The sequence below is a fragment of the Alligator mississippiensis genome, chromosome 4 (assembly GCF_030867095.1).
Source record: "Alligator mississippiensis isolate rAllMis1 chromosome 4, rAllMis1, whole genome shotgun sequence".
Classification (NCBI taxonomy): domain Eukaryota; kingdom Metazoa; phylum Chordata; order Crocodylia; family Alligatoridae; genus Alligator; species Alligator mississippiensis.
Window position 1 is genome coordinate 44,478,745 of NC_081827.1, and position 19,494 is coordinate 44,498,238.

The window sequence follows — 19,494 nt, forward strand, 5'->3', positions numbered from 1 at the left end:
GTAAGAGATTTAGTTTGAGGAATATATTTCAATTTGTGATATTTTTTACGATGGGTGAATAGAGAACTACTACTGAGTCACATGATAAACATTTGTATCAATCAGCCCTGTATATGGCTTGAAACCATGCACTGCAGGTAGAAAAACCTTCAGTAGTAAACTTTAAGTCTGTGTTGAACCTCCTTCTCCCAGTGGTCTTTGTTTGCTTTTGTTGCACAAACGGCTAGTTTCGTGCCCCTGGAGGCTTGTCCAATCCACCCCAGGAGAGAGTCACACACACAGGCTAGGTCCAATTTCAGATTTATTGTTTGCAAACAGACCGACCCAGGAGTTGAGCCACTCAAGTCAGGGTTAACGACAAACTGGGTCTGAAACTTCTTTTTATAGCCAAGGTAAACAATAGATTTCAATGTATCGTGCAATTATTGGCAGACTTAGCATTATGTCTTGCATCATATGTCTAGCAGTTACATGTTCTATGACGGTTTACATACATGTCTCATTTACATCTTAAATCCCCTCCCAGGGGCAGTTCTTAAGCCCCTCGCGGTCATCCTTCGGTCAGGGTCTGGTCTCTCCACATCAGCATCTTTCCCTGCCCCTCTTCTCTTATCTCTCGTAAGGAGTTATTTATTGCATCTGTTCCTGGGTCTATCTGCAGAAGTTTTTGTGCTACTCGTAAATCTATCATTAGCCTACATGTCTTAGCAAAAGCAATTGTGATAATATGCAAAAGCAATTATAAAAGCAGGAAATATAGATTATGCTATATTTTTACCACACTTTGACATCTGCTGAAGTTCGTGTACTGATAATCACTTAGGGTGCTTACACAAGGCAAGGGGGCTCCATTCTACTGTACCTTTTTCTCCTGTTCTGGCTCTGCAAAATCCAGCCAGCAGCTCCATGCTGCTCCCTTTCTCCTCCCTCCCCTGCTGTGGGAGAGGGGTAGGGCTGATAACTGTTAGTTTTCTTTAGTTGTATGCATAGCTCTGTGGCTTTTCCACTGATTCTTCTTAATTTGTATACATCACTACCCTTTCAGGATTTATCCTATCCAGAGATTCACAAGTTAGCAAAGTTTGTGTTGTCTCTTTAATGGAAGAATAGCAAATATCACGTTTGGCTTTTAGATACAATTTGGAGGTGAATATTGCAGCAAAGTGCTACAGGTTTAGCATGCAAGTCATGGAGCCTGTTAAATATTTGAGGAATTTTGTGCTGCAGCTTATACCTCATCTATCATAAAGGGATTTAAAATTGCCAGTGGTACTATAATAGGGTTTAAAAAAAGAAAAAAGAACCCCCCCCCCCCACTAAAATAGTCAGTTTAATCCAGATAATTTCTTTCAATTACAATATTTTAAAAACCATTGACCTCACAATGACTGTGCCAGTGACACTGCAGAAAAGTTTGTTCTTTTTCTATTTACAGTAACTTTTTTTATCAGCAGTGTTAACAAATTAAACTGATTTTTATGAAGTGTTTTTAAATGCTTACCTTTTTCTCCATTTAGTATTTCTGGAAATAACGTATTTGTTTAGAGTGGAAAAATATAGCTGGTTTGAATTGAAATATGATCATATTAAAATGCTTTTAAAATGATACTAAATTACTTTTTTAAATAAATGTGCTGTCATACAACGTTGTTAGACATTTCAGTCAAAGTCTAGCCTGGTAAAACTTCAGATTAACTTGTAGAATTAAAAATAGGATAAATAAATTTTTCAGTTTTACCCTTAAAAGCTTAATATGATAACAGTATTTGAAATGACTAAATGAAACCCCCAAAAATCTGAATATTGTAAATATTTGTAATCCTGCTTCAAGATGTCCCATTCTAACTTTTCCCTTTTACAAGGTTTATACCCATGTGGGATAACCTCAAAGACATTTTGGAGCTCACATCCATCCATTGGGAATCCCTCGCAGTTGAGGATGATCGTCCTCCATGACTGCTTTATCTATGGGTCAATTCTACATGAGCCCATGAGTCCTTTGAAAACAGTCCTTTTCTGGGCTGTATGCAACTATCAGGATTTTTTTCCTTTCTTGTGATTGTACCGCTGAAGATCTTCTAGTGGGTAACCTGATAACAACTGATTACAAGGGGTGGAAGGCCCATACAAAAGCCTTCACTCCTGTAGTTACAAAGCAATTATTTAAAGCATCTCTTTACTATACTACACTTTTGATTCAGCTGAGTTCAGGGTATATCAGATAACATCACTTTTCCTATGTTTCGCACTATTCCTTGGCCTACCCTGTGCAATAGCAGGAAAAAAATGGCTGGCAGGAACCAGTTTTCTATAGGCAAACTGCTTGGAAAAAAAATGTGTAGTAGTTCATGGGTCTGTCTTAAAATATAAAGGTTACTTGGTTAAATTTCAGCCTTTTGAAGCTGGAACTAGTTTTTCACAAAGGCAGCTTCTGTGCTGCAGACTGCTACTGTGTTGCCTCTTTCACCTGCTTCCACAAATATATTCCCATTCAGGAGTGGATCCAGAGGGAGTGCAACGGCCCTTTCTGACCATGTGGCAGGAGCAGCAGCCCCAGTCCCCAAAGAGGGAATGGAGGGGAGCAATTCCTCCCTTGCTCAAAGGAGCATCCCTACCCCCCTCACCACCCATTCCCCCTCCCCAGCCTGCTTCTGTCCGGAGGGGAAAAGGGAGTTCCTGTCCCACTCCAGCTGGGCTGCACAGGGGCTGGGCACAGCCAGGGACAGAAGCAGTGCAGCAGGTGGGTTCTCCCTCCCTGCCTGTTTCCCTTCTCCCCCGCCCCCCCGATGTTTCACCACCAGTCCCTGAGGAGGTGCAGGGAGGGGAACCCTACCCAGCCACCATCACTGCCATTGCCCTAGACTGAGCCCAGCCCCCATGTAGCCCCGTTGAAGCAACTCTGGAACTCCCATTGCCCCCAAGACAGTAGGGACAGCAGCAGGTAGAGGGGAGGGGATGTATCCATTAGCAGGGAGGAGGTGGTGGTAGGATTTCTACCTGCTTTAGGGACTTAAAATCCCCCACTGCTGCCCCTGTAGCATGGTGTGCCTACCCCAGTGTGGTTGGGAGGGGTGGGAGAAAGGAGGTGGTTGGAAGCAAGGGGTGCAGTCACTCCTGCCATGCCTATTGCTGGTTCCAAACCCCGCTTGTAAAATCCTGAATCCACTTCTGTTCCCATTGTCATGCTACAAGTGTGTGGGGGAAATACCACCACTGCCTGTTGCAAGTTAAACCTCAGATGTTGTAGTGGGTGTCTAAGACCTGCTGCAGCCTGCCTTTTTCTCCTTGCCAGTTGTACTTGGCCAGTGTATTGAGAGCCAGTGCTTTGAGGAGCTAGCTCTTTTCTAGTCCATATACTCAAAAAATAAATAAATAAATAAATAAGATGCTGTTGTAATGTAATGTTGGCAAACATTTTCACTTTGAGGCTAACTGCCTTTACCTTTTTTATCCCTCACAGCTCAACAAGCAGCAATTACAGATACTAAAGGAGCGTTTCCAGCTCTTCCTGAATGGGGAGACACAAATTGTAGCAGATGAAGCATTTTGCAACGCTGTGCGAAGTTATTATGAGGCAAGTTGAACACTTTGTTTTCTTTGCTGCTTAGAAAGTTCACAAGACTTTTGTATAATTATAATCCATCTGTATTGAAGGAATTGTGAGTTTCCAAGGCTGTGAGCCTGAGAAGCTCCTGAAAACATTTTCTGTGCTGCTTTGCAATTCAAAAACTTTAAATCCACTGCCTGGGCATAAGAGATAAACTAAACTGGAAGATATACACTTCTGAGGAAGGGGGAAAGACAAAAAAAAGACGCTAAAAATGTTTCTGGCACTAGTTGATACAACTGGGTACTGCTATCTTTATTGCCATATGTCTAAATTACCCCTTTTAATCAGGGTTTTAGCTGTAAATTACCATCTTGAAATGCATGTCCTCTGGCCTATGAATTTTTAGGGACAGTAAAGAGTTTCTTGGAGATGAGTTGGTTTTCTCTTTCCTGAAGGAATAATGCTGCCAATACAGCAGTGCCAAGTCTCTTGAATTCAGCCTGTGCCGTCCTAGGGACTCTGTTGTGATTAACACTGCCAGCCCCAGTTTTTACATTTGTTCTTTAATTGCTTAAGGGGAATGTCCTTTTCTATGGATGATAAATTATTTTGAGAACTCTCTATCCCTCTTATTTCATGGGTCACACAATTGAGTAATATATGCATTGTACTTTGCAGAAAGCAGCTACTTTAAATAAAACATTTATAGCAAACTTCAAGTTTGCTAGGCATATCACTAGTGCTTTATATTTTTAAATCACTGTAGTTATTTCTTTAATTAGTTTTTTTCTTAATATCACAAATGGTTTGTTCTCTTTCAAATTAGTCATGTTTTCTTTCAGCATATAGTTCCTTCTTATTCCTTCCTGATGTACTTTTCCATTTACTAAGTAAAAACATTTTTGGTACAGAAAGGCTTATATGTACTAATACAATTAAGATGTGCAGCTTTTATTTTTTTTTCCTTTCCTGTACAAGAAATTTAGCTGTGCAACGCATCTCACCTATCTCAGGAAAAGTGTCACCGTTCAGAATGAGAATTTATCCTTTCAGTCAAATGATGGACAAACCATTTCCCTGGAGACAGAGGAGACCCTGTATTTGTGGAGAGGTTGGGAAGAAAGTGAGACTTACACAGTTTGCAAGCTAAGGGGACAAGGAAGATGTGAATGTTAACTGATAGGAAAATGGTTGAGGGAGAAAATACTGGTGACGTCAAAAAGGAGGTATGATTAAGTCAGGGGTATAAGGAAAGTGCTGGGAGCAAATACCAGTGGAAGACTTAGAGGGAGAAAGCCATGGTTGGAATGTGAAAATACTAAGAGAACAGGGTAGAAATGAAGAAGATTTGATTCAGATATATTTACAACTTTTTCATCCTATGAAGAATTATATCAGTGCTCAGTGCTGTTATTTTTGTTACACAAGGAACCTAAGAAGTATTTAAGGAGTGTTTGGTTAAGTGAAGATCCAGAGGGACTCAAGAGGAATGTGATAAGCAGCAGATTAAGGACAATAAGGACTAAGGATAATCTACTACAGGGCTATTCATTTTCTTGATGGTGGGGGCCATACTTCACTCGGGCTACAGATCCCTGCCATTCCTCCTGCTGACCTGGCAGCCCAGCTTTCTCTCACCATGTGCCCACTGCTTGGGCAGCATGTCTTCCCCTGCCGCTCACACAGCCCGGATGGCACAGACTCTCTCATGTACAGGACCCCTCTTTTGTGCCATGGGCCCGGATTTTTCTCTGTTGCATGTGCCTACTACACAGCCCCAAGACAGGAGGCAGGAAGCAGAAGTCAAAAGGAGTGGGAGCCTGGTCACTCCAGTCACTGAAGTGGTGGGGGCAGTGGCAGCTGGGTGGGAGCCCAGGGTCTGAATGTTAACCCCTTAGGACTTCATGCAGCTCATGGACTGCCAGTTAGACAAACTTGATCTACTAGACTTATTTAATTTTCAAGAAGGGCTGATTAGTGCCACCATAAAGCTAGTTTGGTGGCCAGATAGAAAAGACACAATGGGCTGTTCCAGTACTAAAACTCTAATGATGAAGAAAAGGGAAAGAATTACTGCATTTAATCATTCTTTCTCATCATAACATCTGTGAGGCTTGGGCAGGGCAAGTGCAGTGGAGGCGCAGTGGCCAAAGGACCTCTGGCAGTGGGAGCATCACCTGGCCCCAGGCTGAGGTCCCAGGAGAGCTGTGCACCTACTGATGGGGACTGGGGCACTGGGTGTGGGAGGCCCTGGCCGACCACCTCCTCTTGCTGGCCCCACTCTAGCTTGCCAGCACTGCCGGCCAAGGACCCCCAATCCTCTTTGCCCTCCCCCAGCAAGACACTCACTGCACACACACCTCACAAGAGCAAGTTTTTATTTCTCTCACATCAGCCAGGGCGCCCCCCACCCCTTCCTACTTCCCCTGAACAAACAGAGCCCCTCCACTACCCAACCCACCCACCCACCAACAATAAAAAAAACCCCAAAGAACTTCTTCATGAAAACAATGTGCAATGTCCTTTGTGGGCTATCCTGGGGTGAAGTGGGGGCACCTAGGGGGCAGAGCCTGGGGGTAGGCAGCCAGCACCTCGGCCTCTGGCTGTTCTCCCATGGATACGATGCCATGGTGAGGGGTTTGCCCAGGAGTGATGGTGGGCAGTGCTCCCCTTGTGCAGGTGGCTCCCCATCTGGCAGACAGAGTCCAGGCCCAGCAGGGCTGGCATGTGGTCCTGGCATTGCTCCAGGCAGCTCTAGCTTCTCACCTTCATGGAGCTGGGGCAAGCAGCAGGCCTGGGCCCAGGTGACGGGGCTGGATGGTGGGGCACCTGGGGTGGGGTCTGGTCCAGGGGCTTCTGGTGGCTGGAGGGACTTCGGGACCTCCTCCCAGGCCCAAATGGGGGCCTCCTGCAGGGCAGCAAGCAGCTGCCAGGAGGCATGCAGGTAGAAAGCTGGGCAGCGGGTAGCACAAAGGTGACTGTCAGGGTCAGAACAGTGTCCAGGACCTGGCGGTCATCATTCGTGGCCTGCACTGCCTGGCCCAGAATGACGTTCTGCCCCCACAGCACCTAGAGCTGCTCATGCTCTAGGGCCAGGAACTGTGCTGGGAACTCTTGTTCTGCCTGGTCCTGTTCCTCTTTGCACCAGTCCTGCACATCCTCATAGGAGATGTCCTCTGCCCATCAGACCCATGCAGTCTCCACGCGCTCCTCCAACACCACGCCAGTTGCTGCAGGAGAACAGTGCAATCTATTCTGCACCTCTGGTGGAGTCAGCGCATCCACAGGGCCATGGCTGTGGATAGTGGCGGCCCTGAGGCCGTATCCTCTGTCAATTGTGGCCTCTTCCCCACATCCAGCTGCATGACCTGTAGAATCATGAGATAAGCATTTTGTGAGAGTTTGCAACATTTCAAAGATAAGGTGCTTTGTACCAGAGGCTGTGTGCTACCTGACTTCAGATAAGAGGTTGGGTGAGCATAGGTGACCAGGGACCATGATAAGGCAGCAGGGCAGGCCCGGGCCCAGGTGGCTGCCACCAGAGCCCCCCTGTCCGTGCGCACTCTTCTGAGGCCAGTGGGCCACCAGGCTGCTCCAGACCCTGATGCCTTCCTTTCTCCTGTAGGCCAACCACTCTACTGGGCTGCCGCCACAACACCTGGGCTCGGGGGGCACAGGGCTCCTGGACAACTGGGACAAGGAGCTGCCCATGCCCCTGCCCTCCCCTCTGGGGGCCTCTCCAGGGAGATGCCCTGGGGCCATTTTCCTGCCATGCTTGCGCTGCTCCCCAAGTGTGCCCCTGCTGCATGTGCCCTGGGCAGTGTGTGATGAGCAGTTTGCATGGACCAAGGTGCGTCTGACCTACTGTGCCCTGCTGATGCTAATCCTCATGGTGCCCCAGGTGCACCTGATATGGGACCATAAGCTATGATGGGGTGAGGGGCAAGCCTAGGTTGCCCTGCAACCTCTGCCATCACTTGGAGGGCTACCTGTGGCAGCGCTACATATTTCTGGTTCCTGCTGCTGAGGAAGACGTATCTGCCAGCATCAATGTGCTTCTCAGTGGGCGAGAGGCCTGTGTCTGTCTAGCTGTGGGGGCACGGGCTAGTCAATAAAGTTCTGTGCTGTGTCTCACATGTCTGTGTGCTCTGGCAGGGGAACCCAGGGCCAGGGGAGTGCAGGCGGGCTGGCCAGGGAAGGTGGGGCAGGGGCTGGGGTGAGAGGCAGGGGCTGGGGTGGGGCACGTCCTCCCCCTCTTGTGGGACTTACCACGTGGCTGGACCTAGTAGCATGGCTCACGGCTCAGCAGTCCTGGCTGTCAGCAACAGTGTGCGGCTGCAGCCAGTGTCCTCAGATTGCAGGACACCATGTGCAGGAACCTGGCTGGTGCCCCTGCCAAGGAGGATCTGGCGCTGCTGGCAGCGTCGTGGCTGGCTGTGCCTTGTGACTGACCATTGGGCTGTGGAGCTGGTGAGGCAGGCACTGGCCAGGGCTCCCTCAGCTGCTGGTGGAAACTGCAGCCGGGAAGCTGCGTGGGACAGGTGACTGGATGCTCAAGACACCCTCCCCCAGTGACTTGTCACCAGAGGTACCAGGCTATGGCCAGGGTTTGGGCAGGCTGCCCATGTTGCTGTATACAGAATGGTTGTGGCATAGATCCTGGGGTGCAAGAATGGCTGTCAGTTGCTGCATAAAGGGCATGGTTTTACATGCATGGCTGGACTGACGATTGTGGTCAGTCATGGCAACCCACTGTGCCTGTAAGACCTTGACATTTATGCAGCACTGCTATGCTGACCAGTTGTGCCCACGCTCCCACATCTGGCCTGACAGTGCCTCATAGGTATGCATGTTGGAGCACCCACCCTGCTCAAACTGGCACTGTACTTCTGCCTTGCCCCACAGTGCCAGGAGGTCACCAGTCTTCTCCTTGGTCCAGTTCGGGCCTTGGGTGGAGGGCACTGGCATGGGCATGTCCACAAACTGGGAGGAAGCCATGGTGGGTCCTGTGCCAGCTTTCTGGGCCCCTGTACAGCTGTCTCTGTGTTGCTGGCCCTGGGCAGCTGCTTTCAGGGGCACAGCAAGGGGCTGACAGCCCGTACGGCAGAGACAATGCCCCACAGCATCTGCAGGTGCAGGGCAAGTGGCTGGGAGTGTACTGCAAGCAGGTGGCACTGCAGCACCTGCAGCTGGCCCTGGGCACTGATAGACCTGGCCTGAACCTGTAGCACCCTTCTGGCCTGAATGGCACTGCCCCAGTGCTAAGCAGCAGCAGCAGCTCTGGGGTGTAGGCAGGCAGGCACAGGTAGCCTGTGGCTTGCCCAGGGGGACACACATGGCCTGGAGTGCCCTCAGGCTCCCTGCTGAGTGTACCCCAGGGCTGAAGCATAGGCTTTAGCTGTCATAGAGGCAGCCCAGCCCTGGGGCAGGAGAGGTTCCTAGCCCGGAGCCCTGGGGCTGGTCTGAGGCTGGCCGCCCAGTGGCTGGGCAAACCTAGGAGCAAACTTGCTCCCAGGTCATGTCCACGCATTCGTTACTGCACAGTAACAAATCCCATTTAAAGTTGCTACTTGCAGTTGCAGGTAGCAAACTTAAGTCATATTAAGGTGTTCTACTGTGCAGTAAGCATGCACACACAGACATGTACTCTTATTACACAGTAAATTGCGCTAATGCACAGGAATGCACCTCATGTAAATATGCCCAACCAGGATGGTTCTGGGTTTGCTTGCCTTGAAAGTGAGCATTGTTTCCTCTTGTTAGTCTGCCTCTGGCATGATGTCTATGCCACTGGTTCAATATTAGTCTATTAGTATGTTCAGTATTATTTAAGGGGCTTTTTGGAAGCTTTTTAAAAGAAGCTTGTAGGAAAAGTGGTCCCAGGAATTTCATTCACCTAATTTTTCATCTTTATTCCTAAAATCTGTTACTTTTTTCCACTTTTTTCTTTCCCCATTCCCTTTAGCCATGTCCTTGCTTATTCTGGATGTCTTTTATGTCTCTGATTTTGCATAATTAAGATTGAATCAAGGGCTTCCTTGGAGGCCTGATTTTATTTATTTATTTTTCCCCTATTTTCATCCTAAAATGTCTTTGGGTAGGGGAAAAATATTGGCCATCATTTTGTGATTACTCTTAGGCCTGTAGTAAATTTCTTAATGGAAAATTCCATTGCATTTTAAACCAGACTCTAATCTGCTAGAACATCAGTTGTCAGTGGTGTTTCTAGATAAAAAGAAAAAATCAATCAAATGGCAATTTAATATGAGTAATTATGTTGGACACACTAAGTGTGAAATTAAATGAGAGCGCGATTTATGAAATTGTGTTCTTTTGCATATTTTAGCTCAGTTAGTTGCTAGCCCCCAAAAATGTGAATAAAATAAAATAATAGGCACACATTCATATGCTGAAAATTAACTTGCCTAGGCCAGAAAGCACTCTTGTGTAGAAACCCAGCAGGAGGCCTGTGCACCACTTAAAACCTCAAAATGGAGTTCATGTTGAAGATGCATGTCTTGTACTAGACTCTTGCACAGCAGTAATTTTTCACTCTTGAGTACATATACTGTTGGAAAGAATGAATAAAATAGATACAATGACTATTTGAAATGTGAAATGAGATGGAATATTTTCAGGAACTGATAAATTAACTTGGATGCTGGTGGTGACACCTGACACTTCTCCTAGCAGTACCCGGCCCCAACTCTGCTCCAGATGGCTGGAGGCTGGCTTACTGGCTACATTAGCTGGAATGGCCTTCACCTTTTTATAACATAAGAAAATTAGAAATAAAACATTATCTAGATTGTTTGGTTTATTGAATATCCTTGCAATACTGATGTTTGTTTGTCCCTGTGTATTTTTATACAACCTTCCCCTATAAATAGCTTTATTTAGCAAAGCCCCTGCTCCCCTTCACTCATTATTTACCCAGTCCAAATTCCCTTCCTGTTGGATCCTCAGAAGATATTTATTTTTGCACATTTCCTAAAATGTGAAAATTCACCCTAAGCCCCATGCCATTATTCAGTCCCATTCAAACAGTCTTCAGTACTCCTATGTTTTCTCACTTCTTCCAGTCTTTGTCCTGTTACTTTGATATCTTCTTTCCCCTGGGCCATTCAGTGTTACGGTATTACTTCTTGCTGTCTGTTAGGCTCAGGATGAGATTCCAGGATTCTTTCCATTGTGTTTACTTTCTCAAAGATTTTAAGACTTTCTTTTTTTTTCACCTTTTATCATGTGCTGTTGTGCTTGATATGTAAAGATCAGTTTTAAAAGAGAACTCCATCAGTATCTTACATTTGCTTCTTGAAGAGAGGCTATGATTTCACTTTTTAATGTTGCCTGTGACCGGTCTTGGAACACTTGTTTTGTTTTATTTTATACCCTCCCAAAGTAGGTTTAGAAGCCTTTCTAACCTTCTTCAAAATCTCCTTCTTTTGCTCTCTACAAAATGCAGCAGCGTGTCTCTTGGCTTGTTTTAACTGGGGGGAGCGTGGAGAGCTCCAAGTGCCCTGTCTACACAGATGGTTGCCTTTTGTTTTCAGCTATAGGAAGAGGTATAATATTTAAATATTTTGTTTAAATATTTTTGTCTGAGGTAAAATCAGAGACATAAAAGAAATCCAGAATAAGCAGGGACGTGGCTAAAGGGAATGGGGAAGAAAGAGGTGGAAAAAAGTAACACATTTTAGGAATAAAGATGAAAAATTAGGCGAATTAAATTTCTGGGAACACTTTTCCTACAAGCTTCTTTTAAACTTCTAAAAAGCCCCTTGAATAATACTGAACATATTAATAGACTAATATTGAACCACTGGCATAGACATCATGCCAGAGTCAGCCTATCAACAAGAGGAAACAATGCTCACTTTCAAGGCAAGCAAACCCAGAACCATCCTGGTTGGGCATGTCTACATGAGACGTGTTACTGTGCTTAGACGTGTTACTGTGCTTTAGCGTAATTTACTGTGCAATAAGCATACATGTCTGTGTGCTTATTGCACAGTAAAACCCCTTAATCCCGCTTAAGTTTGCTACCTGCAAATGGCTTTTCCTTCCTCACACCTTCTGGGAGTCCTTATTCTTATGCTGTTTCTTCTTCCATTATTTTCTATAATTACATATGTTTTTGCAAGCTCTTTTTCTTTTTATCAGTCACCTTTTGATTTCATTTTGAAGACATACTGCTGATTGTAGATCCCTTCACCTTTATCGCCAGGTCTGTGACCTTGCCTCCAATTTCTTTCATCCTACCACTGGGGGACAGGCTCGGTGCACGCTAACTGCAGCAGCACTGCAGAGCAAGCTCCCTGGAAGATTCCTTCCATGCCCTGTTCACTTTCCCACCCTGCCCAGGTATATTGCTGAGTACAGAGCTGTGCCTGACATGGCAGACACACTGGGAAGGGTACCATCTGCTTGCCCCCACCAATATTGTTCTGGATGAAGGGCTGTGCCTACTTGGTTTTTATGGGTGGGTAGTGCAGGGCTATTCCTCTCATGACAAAAATTGCTGGAGGGGTGGGGAGGGGGAGTTCTGCTCCCCCTCTTGTAAAGTGCCTGGGGCTGGTGCCCTGCATCTCTTCCCCTGCCTTCTCCCCCTCCCCACCTAGGTACGCTACTGGAGTTGCGGATCAGCAATATGTGCAGATTTTGCCATCCCTCCCATAGAGGTCTAGCCGTCAGGCAGCTGTCTGCTTCTGTGATGTGATGTTACCCCCTTCCCCTTACTTTTGTTGTCTAGTTCCACTTCAACCCCAAAATGTCTTGCTCAGCTCGGGGCTAGAGTGTACTCCAGTATGGTTGGCACAGGGCTCTGTGGAGTTCCCATGTGCTCAGTGAAGATATCCTATTCAGAGAATTTTCCCACAAGTCTTTAGCAAAACTTTGCTGAGCATATATGGGCGGAAAGGGGGTGGGGAGTGGGTTAAGAATCTTTATAAGTTGGTTAAGTCAGTTGAGCAGATTTCTGTAAGAACCACAAAAAAGTGCATCTGACTACAGGGCAGTACCCACTTATCAGAATTCATTTCATACTTTAAAGCAAGGATTACACCGTAATTTTCAAACAAAATGGTGAAAAGTTTTGTGTTGATGGCTGGCCGAAAAAAAAAAAAAATTGTTCCCTGTCTTTGTCATATGAAACTGCTGAACTGAGGTCCCTAAAACTTTAAAATAAATAATATCCGCCTGTGTAGAATTTATAAAGAATTTCAGCCCAACAAGATGGAACTAATAAAGCCTCTTAAAAAAACCTATTTTTAAAGGCACCTTCATGTTGTAAAAATACTAACATAATTATTGAGTCAGCTTGCTACACATTTAAAATGGAATTAAAAACTATCACTTAAGCTGAATATAATATTCCATTTCCAACATGGCCTATACACAATTTTTGAAGAAAACAAAAGTCATCCACACCTTATAATGCACATAGACATCAGTGCTTGACTACACCATTACTTAATACAATGGAAAAAATAAGTTAAGTTTATATCCTGGAATATAATTGATTGGCTTTGCAATTTTTATCCCAGTGTACTGACATAAGTGTTTAATTATGTTTCTATCTCCTTGCATTATTTGTCTCAATCTCAAATTCCATCATGTAATTATACTATACACTGTAAAGTAATATTTCTCTTTCCTTGCTAATTAATCCTTTTAATTCCTTTAAGTGTCCTCTTTATTTGTGTATTATTGATCAGGATTTATTCTTCTATTCATTAAAGTTTATACACCTCAGATTTTTTTTTATACTTTCAGATTCTATTCTAAATAACTCCAAAAACGTATCATTTACATGCATCCAATTAGTTCAGCTATAACAGCAATGCACATGTATTTTTTGTTGTTTTTATTTTTCGTATGCTTGGGAGTCGAAAATAAGTTAAGAAATATCACAGTATTTTGGGTTTCTATATAGTTTGTATGCTGTTCTTTTCTGTATAATTTCTATTTTGGTGATATATCTTCTGAAAAAAAGGAATGCGTGTTGTTATTACCGTTTTGAAAATGGTTCCTGAAACCATTAGAATGAAGAACACTTAAGAAAGAGATGCAACTAGATTGATAAAATATAAAAAAATAATGTAAATTTAATGGTTTAAATTTCAGAAAAGTTTGACAAATCACTGCGTTTTTGGTGATCACTTTCTTAATATATAACAAGAGAAACATATTGATAAAAATGTTAAAGAATTAGTGTGTAATGGTGTAGTCAAGCACCATTAAAGTAATGGTGTAGTCAAGCACAGTTGTCTAGGAGCATTAAAAGGCATGGATGACTTTTTGCTTTCTTCAAACATTGTGTATAGGCCATGTTGGAAATGGAATATTATATTCAGCTTAAGTGGTAGTTTTTAATACATTCTAATGTGTAGCAAGCTGACTCAACAGCACATTTTGATATATTAATTATGTTAGTCTTTTTACAGCATGAAGGTGCCTTTCAAAAATAGGTTTTAAGAGGCTTTACCAGTTCAATTTTGTTGCCTGACCTTTTCTACTATAAGACCTCCCCTCCACATCCCAATTGTTTATCAGTTTGTCAGACTTTAACTGTTTCTGCTTAAATTTTAATTCAAGGAGACTGCCTCAGGCCAAATAGATTTCATAGATTTCTAGGTTGGGAAGGGACCTGGTAGATCATCGGGTCTGACCCCCTGCTCCACGCAGGAAAGAGTGCTGTGGTTAAGTAACCCCAGCCAGATGCCTATCCAATCTCTTCTTAAACACCTTCAAGGTAGGTGAAAGCCCCACCCCCCTTGGAAGCCCACTCCATATTTTGGCAACCCTTACCATAAAGAATTTCTTCCTTATGTCCAATCTAAATCTATTCTTCAGTTTGTGGCCATTTTTTCTGGTAACCCCAAGGGGTGCCCTGGTAAACAGTGTCCCCTATTCCCTGCTGGCCCCCCCGATGAGTTTGTAGGCAGCCAAAGGATCGCCTCTCAGCCTTCTCTTGCAGAGGCTGAAGAGATTCAGGTCTCTCAGTCTGTCTTCATAGGGTGTTACCTGCAGGCCCTCAACCATATGAGTAGCCCTCCTCTGAACCCTCTCAAGGTTATCCACATCCCTCTTGAAGTGCGGTGCCCAAAACTGGACGCAGTACTCCAGCTGTGCACTCAAACAGTTGCGCCAGTGGTTTTGCTATGTCATCAGCCAATTCCTTTAGTACCATTGGGTGAAGATCATCGGGGCCTGTCAACTTAAATGCATCCAACCCTTCCAAGTGCCCCTTCAGTGGGTCAGTGCTAACCGTTGGTGGATTGGTATTACTCTCACTCCAGACTAAAGACTCATTGGGTGGTGTATTTGTATTTGTGTCCAGGAAAACAGAAGCAAAGAAATTATTTAAGAGCTCTGCTTTTTCCATCCTATCAGTTACAAGTTGCCCTAGTCCATTCTGTAGTTGCCCTGTGTTACCCTGCGCCTTCTTCCTGCTCCCTATGTACTTAAAGAAGGACTTTTTGTTATCCTTAATCTTTGTTGCCAACTTGAGTTCTGTATCTATTTTGGTCTTCACTACTTCCCCGCAAGCGCAAGCCAAGCAGGTATACTCCTTGGTGGCTGCCCCCTGCTTCCACAGCCTGTAGGCCTCTTTACCTCTGAAGGCTCTCCTGGATATCCCTGCTCAGCCAAGAAGGTTTTGAGAAATACTTGAGAACATTTTTCAGTAAAGGTGTTTTCAGTCATTTTGGAGGGAAAGATTAGGAAACAGTGATTTACTCCCATCACATTGAGATACTATAATGCCTCAATGCTTTAAAATAGTGACTCCAACTGTACCAGTGTCAGATGAGCCCTTTAGCTGTTCACTTAAGGGCAGATATATTGAACAAAATTTGTTTCTCTAAGATTTGATCCAGGATTGATCGTCTTGGGCTTTGACATTAATTGTAACAGAACCAAGACAATCATTTACACATTTCACTCCTTTTCAAGCTGCATTGCTTCTCGTTTGTGCGCATACTGGCCATCTATTACCACAGGTTGACTGGCATGCCCCTGGAGTTTCATATTTTCATAGCTGGTAGGGTCAGAAGGGAGCTGAACAGATCATCAAGTCCGACCTCCTGCCGTGGCAGGAAAGAGCGCTGGGGTCAAACGACCCCAGCATGGTGTTCATCTAGCCTCTTCTTAAAGACCCCCAGGGTAGGAGCCAGCACAACTTCTCTTGGAAGCTGGTTCCAGATCCTAGCTGCCCTGACAGTGAAGTAGTGCCTCCTGATGTGAGTGAACAGCAATAAACATAAAGACAGCAAGATATCTCAGGAAATGGTGTTAGTACTTTTTATATGCATGCTTTCTACCATGCTTGATAGAAATTGATTTGTCCAGTGATTCTGTGTGCTTAAAGTTTTTGGGGATTGAGCAGAAGTTTAAAGTTCATACCAAGCTTCTCTTGGGCAATAACTTTTTAAGTGACAGAAGAAAAACCTTTACAATTTCCAGATCTCTCCTAACCATATACAGTTGGCCCAATAAAATATATTACCCTCCCTCCCCCCCCCAAAATCATTGCTTCTTACATATTTCACAGACCAGGGGTGGCTAATCTGCAGCACGAGTGCCACAAGTGGCGCAGACAACCTGTGTGTTATATTGGGAAGAGGCAGGCAGCCCAGTAGCAGACAGAATAGGGAGCAGAAAGAAAAGTGAAAGATTAGGCTGGGAGCACAGGGCAGGGAGCAGAAGGCAGGGCAGTAGTATGTGCAGGGGAAGGGGATTGGAGTGGAACTTGGGGAGGATGCAGGGCTTAATTTGTGGCACGCCTGCCAAAAAACCTTGGTCCCCACTGGTTTAGGCCATCACAGTTACAACATCACTCCAACACTGCTGCTTACTTGTATTTTAGTTTACACACTACAAGAATCTTAGATTTGCTTTGTTTTTTATTTTTTTTAAAGAAAAGTAAGAGATTATTCAAAGAAAATATTGGAACAATGCAGGATATTTTTGTGTGTACCAAGCAAGTTAGTTCCATGGGTGTAGGTTGTAGCCGTGTTGGTTTAAGGACATAGGCAGATAAGGTTCTTTGGGTGAATCTGATATCTTTTATTAGACCAACTTAAATATTTGGAAAACAATTTTTAAGCAGGCTTTCGGGTTCAAAAACCCTTTGTCAGGCTAAGGAAGTTTCAGCAGTTGCTCTTCCTGGCTGGAATGAAAAGTAAAGAAGCCAGAGGCCGGGCTGGTATGCATGCAAGATAGGCAGTCAGTGAAGATGTCAGTTCCATGAAACTTTATTTCCAATTGCCATTATCTTTGTTGCATTGTTTATGTACTGCTTCTGAAGTTACCAGTTTCTTCAGTTTGTTACAACTGCTAGGGATAACTGCATTCTTTTATTTTCATGAGCTAAATACTTTGCCACTAATCTGTATATGTTTGTTCCAGCTCCAACTGAAGCTATGCTATATTAGATATGCAAACTAGTTTTCTATCTGGCAGTAGGGTGCATATTCTCTAGGCTGTTGAAATTCTGCTAACCATTTAAGTCTGTTCTGCATTGGTATTCTTGTATGATCCCTATTAATATTACACAGCCACTTTATTTATATTGTTATAACCAACTTGTTTCCAACTTTCAAATGTAGGGACAGTACATTGCGTTTATAGTTGTATTTATCCTCAGCTTCACAAGTCTTCTGGTCTGTTTGGAACCGTTAGAAAAATCACTTAAGGAGTTAAATGAACACTTTCCCTAATGCCTATAGTGTAAACCTTGTTTCTCACCTTTTGTAAAGACAGTTGCCTCAGCAGAATGAGGAACTCTTGCAGATTTGACATTATAATTGTAGACTAATTAGCTTTGAATAGTCAGGTACCTTCATTGCTTTATAAGCAGTAGATGAGATTGGTATATGCTCATTAGAAGAGATGCAGAATTTGGTTAATGAATAAATAAGCAATTACAAAACAAGGAATGGCTCAAAATGTTATGCAACAGTGAATGTAGTCTGTCTGGTTTTAATTATTTCTCTGCTAATCCTGATGTTGTTTTGCTCTCTTGGTAGAAAACAAATTTTCCAGGCTTTGCTTTTACAGTGTGGAACAATAAATTGCACTGTGCAACTTAGAATGCACACATTTATTAAAGATTTTCTTCTGGACATTTAAAGGTAATCAAATTTTGTTGTAACTTTTTAACCAGTACAATACTGATAAGAAGTATAAAAATATTTTAACAACATGTCACTGGTGCAGAATGGTGGTGTTGAAGTGGCAAGGTTGCTGTGATTGTCTAGGGGATGTGTGAAAGGCAAGAATTCTTGTAGATGATATATTTTATTGAACCAACTGTATGGCTGGTATAATCATGGGCAAGAGTTTTCAGGCAGTAGTGTAGGGACGCAGCTGGGTAGCCAGGGTGAAGCGGAAGCAGCAACTTCTAGTTCTCTGTTGCAGACACACAGCTGCCAGCAGCTGCTTTTTTTTTCATTCTCCCTCCCCCATGCGTGCCCCAATAGTCAGCACCTGGAGTCCCCTTATTGTAACAATTTTCTGCTGCATGTGCTGGAGTGGCCAACTAGGGGCTATGCTCTTCTTGACATGCTGCTCACAAACAGGGAAGGATTGATGGGGAATGTAGTAGTGGATGGCAACTTGAGCAGCAGTGACCAGGAGATGATTTGAGTTCAGGATCCTGCGGAACGGATGGAGAGCAGCAGAGCAAGGACCCTGGACTTCAGAAAAGTAAACTTCGACTCGCTTAGGGAACTCTTCTGGGCAGGATCCTCTGGGAAGCCAGACTGAGGGGAGAGGAGTCGAGGAGAGCTGGCTGTACTTGAAAGAAGCCTTACTGAGAGTGCAGGAACAAACCATCCCGATGTGCTGGAAGACTAGCAAGTATGGCCAAAGACCAGTTTGGCTTATTGGGGAACTCTTCAGTAAACTAAATCACAAAAAAGAAGCTTATAAGAAGTGGAAACTTGAACAAATAACTAGTGAAGAATACAAAACCATTGCTTGGGCATGCAGAGATGAAGTCAGGAAGGCCAAAGCACAATTGGAGTTGCAGCTGACAAGGGATGTGAAGGGTAACAAGAAGGGTTTCTCCAAGTATGTAGGTAGCAAGAGGAGGACCAGGGAAAGTGTGGGTCCCTTACTGAATGGGGGAGGCAATGTTGTGACAGAGGATGCAGAAAAGGCTGAAGTGCTCAATGCCTTTTTTGCCTCATTCTTCACAGGCAAGGTCAGCTCCCAGACTGCTGTACCGGGCAACACAGTTTGGTAGGAGATGACCGACCCTCACTGCTGAAAGAACAGGTTAGGGACTACTTAGAAAAGCTGGACATGTACAAGTCCATGGGGCCAGATGGGATGCACCCGAGGGTGCTGAGGGAGCTAGCTGATGTGATTTCAGAGCCATTGGCCTTCATCTTTGAAAACTCATGGCGATCAGGAGAGGTCTGGATGATTGGAAAAGGGCAAACATAGTGCTTATATTTAAGAAAGGGAAGAAGGAGGATTCAGGGAACTACAGACAAGTCAGCTTTACCTCAGTCCCTGGAGAAGTCATGGAGCAGATCCTCAAGGAATCCATTTCTAATCACTTAAAGGAGAAAAAAGGTGATTAGGAACAGTCAGTATAGATTCACCAAGGGCAAGTCATGCCTGACTAACCTGATTGCCTTCTATGACAAGGTGATTGGCTCTGTGGATGTGGGGAGACTGGCAGATGTGGTGTACCTTGATTTTAGCAAGGCTTTTGATATGGTTCCTCACAGCATTCTCACAGGGAAGCTATGGAAATATGGGCTGGATGAATGGACTGTAAGGTGGATAGAAAACTGGCTCAAGTGTCAAGCTTGGAGCATAGTAATCAATGGTTCGATGTCTTGTTGGCAGCTGGTATCAAGTGGAGTGCCCCAGGGGTTGGTGCTGGGACCGGTTTTGTTCATTGTCTTCATCAACCATCTGGAAGATGG

At 44.4% G+C, this 19,494-nt stretch overlaps 1 protein-coding gene across 6 annotated transcripts in view; it reads left to right on the top strand.

Moving 5' to 3' along the window:
• The window catches only part of CADPS2 (calcium dependent secretion activator 2), a 630,383-nt gene that overhangs the window by 135,954 nt on the left and 474,935 nt on the right, over positions 1 to 19,494 (top strand). For all 6 annotated transcript variants that reach the window (XM_059725932.1, XM_059725931.1, XM_059725930.1 and 3 more), the window contains exon 2: positions 3,461 to 3,574. In XM_059725932.1, the coding sequence (XP_059581915.1) occupies positions 3,461 to 3,574 (114 nt within the window). The remainder of the gene's footprint in view (positions 1 to 3,460; positions 3,575 to 19,494) is intronic.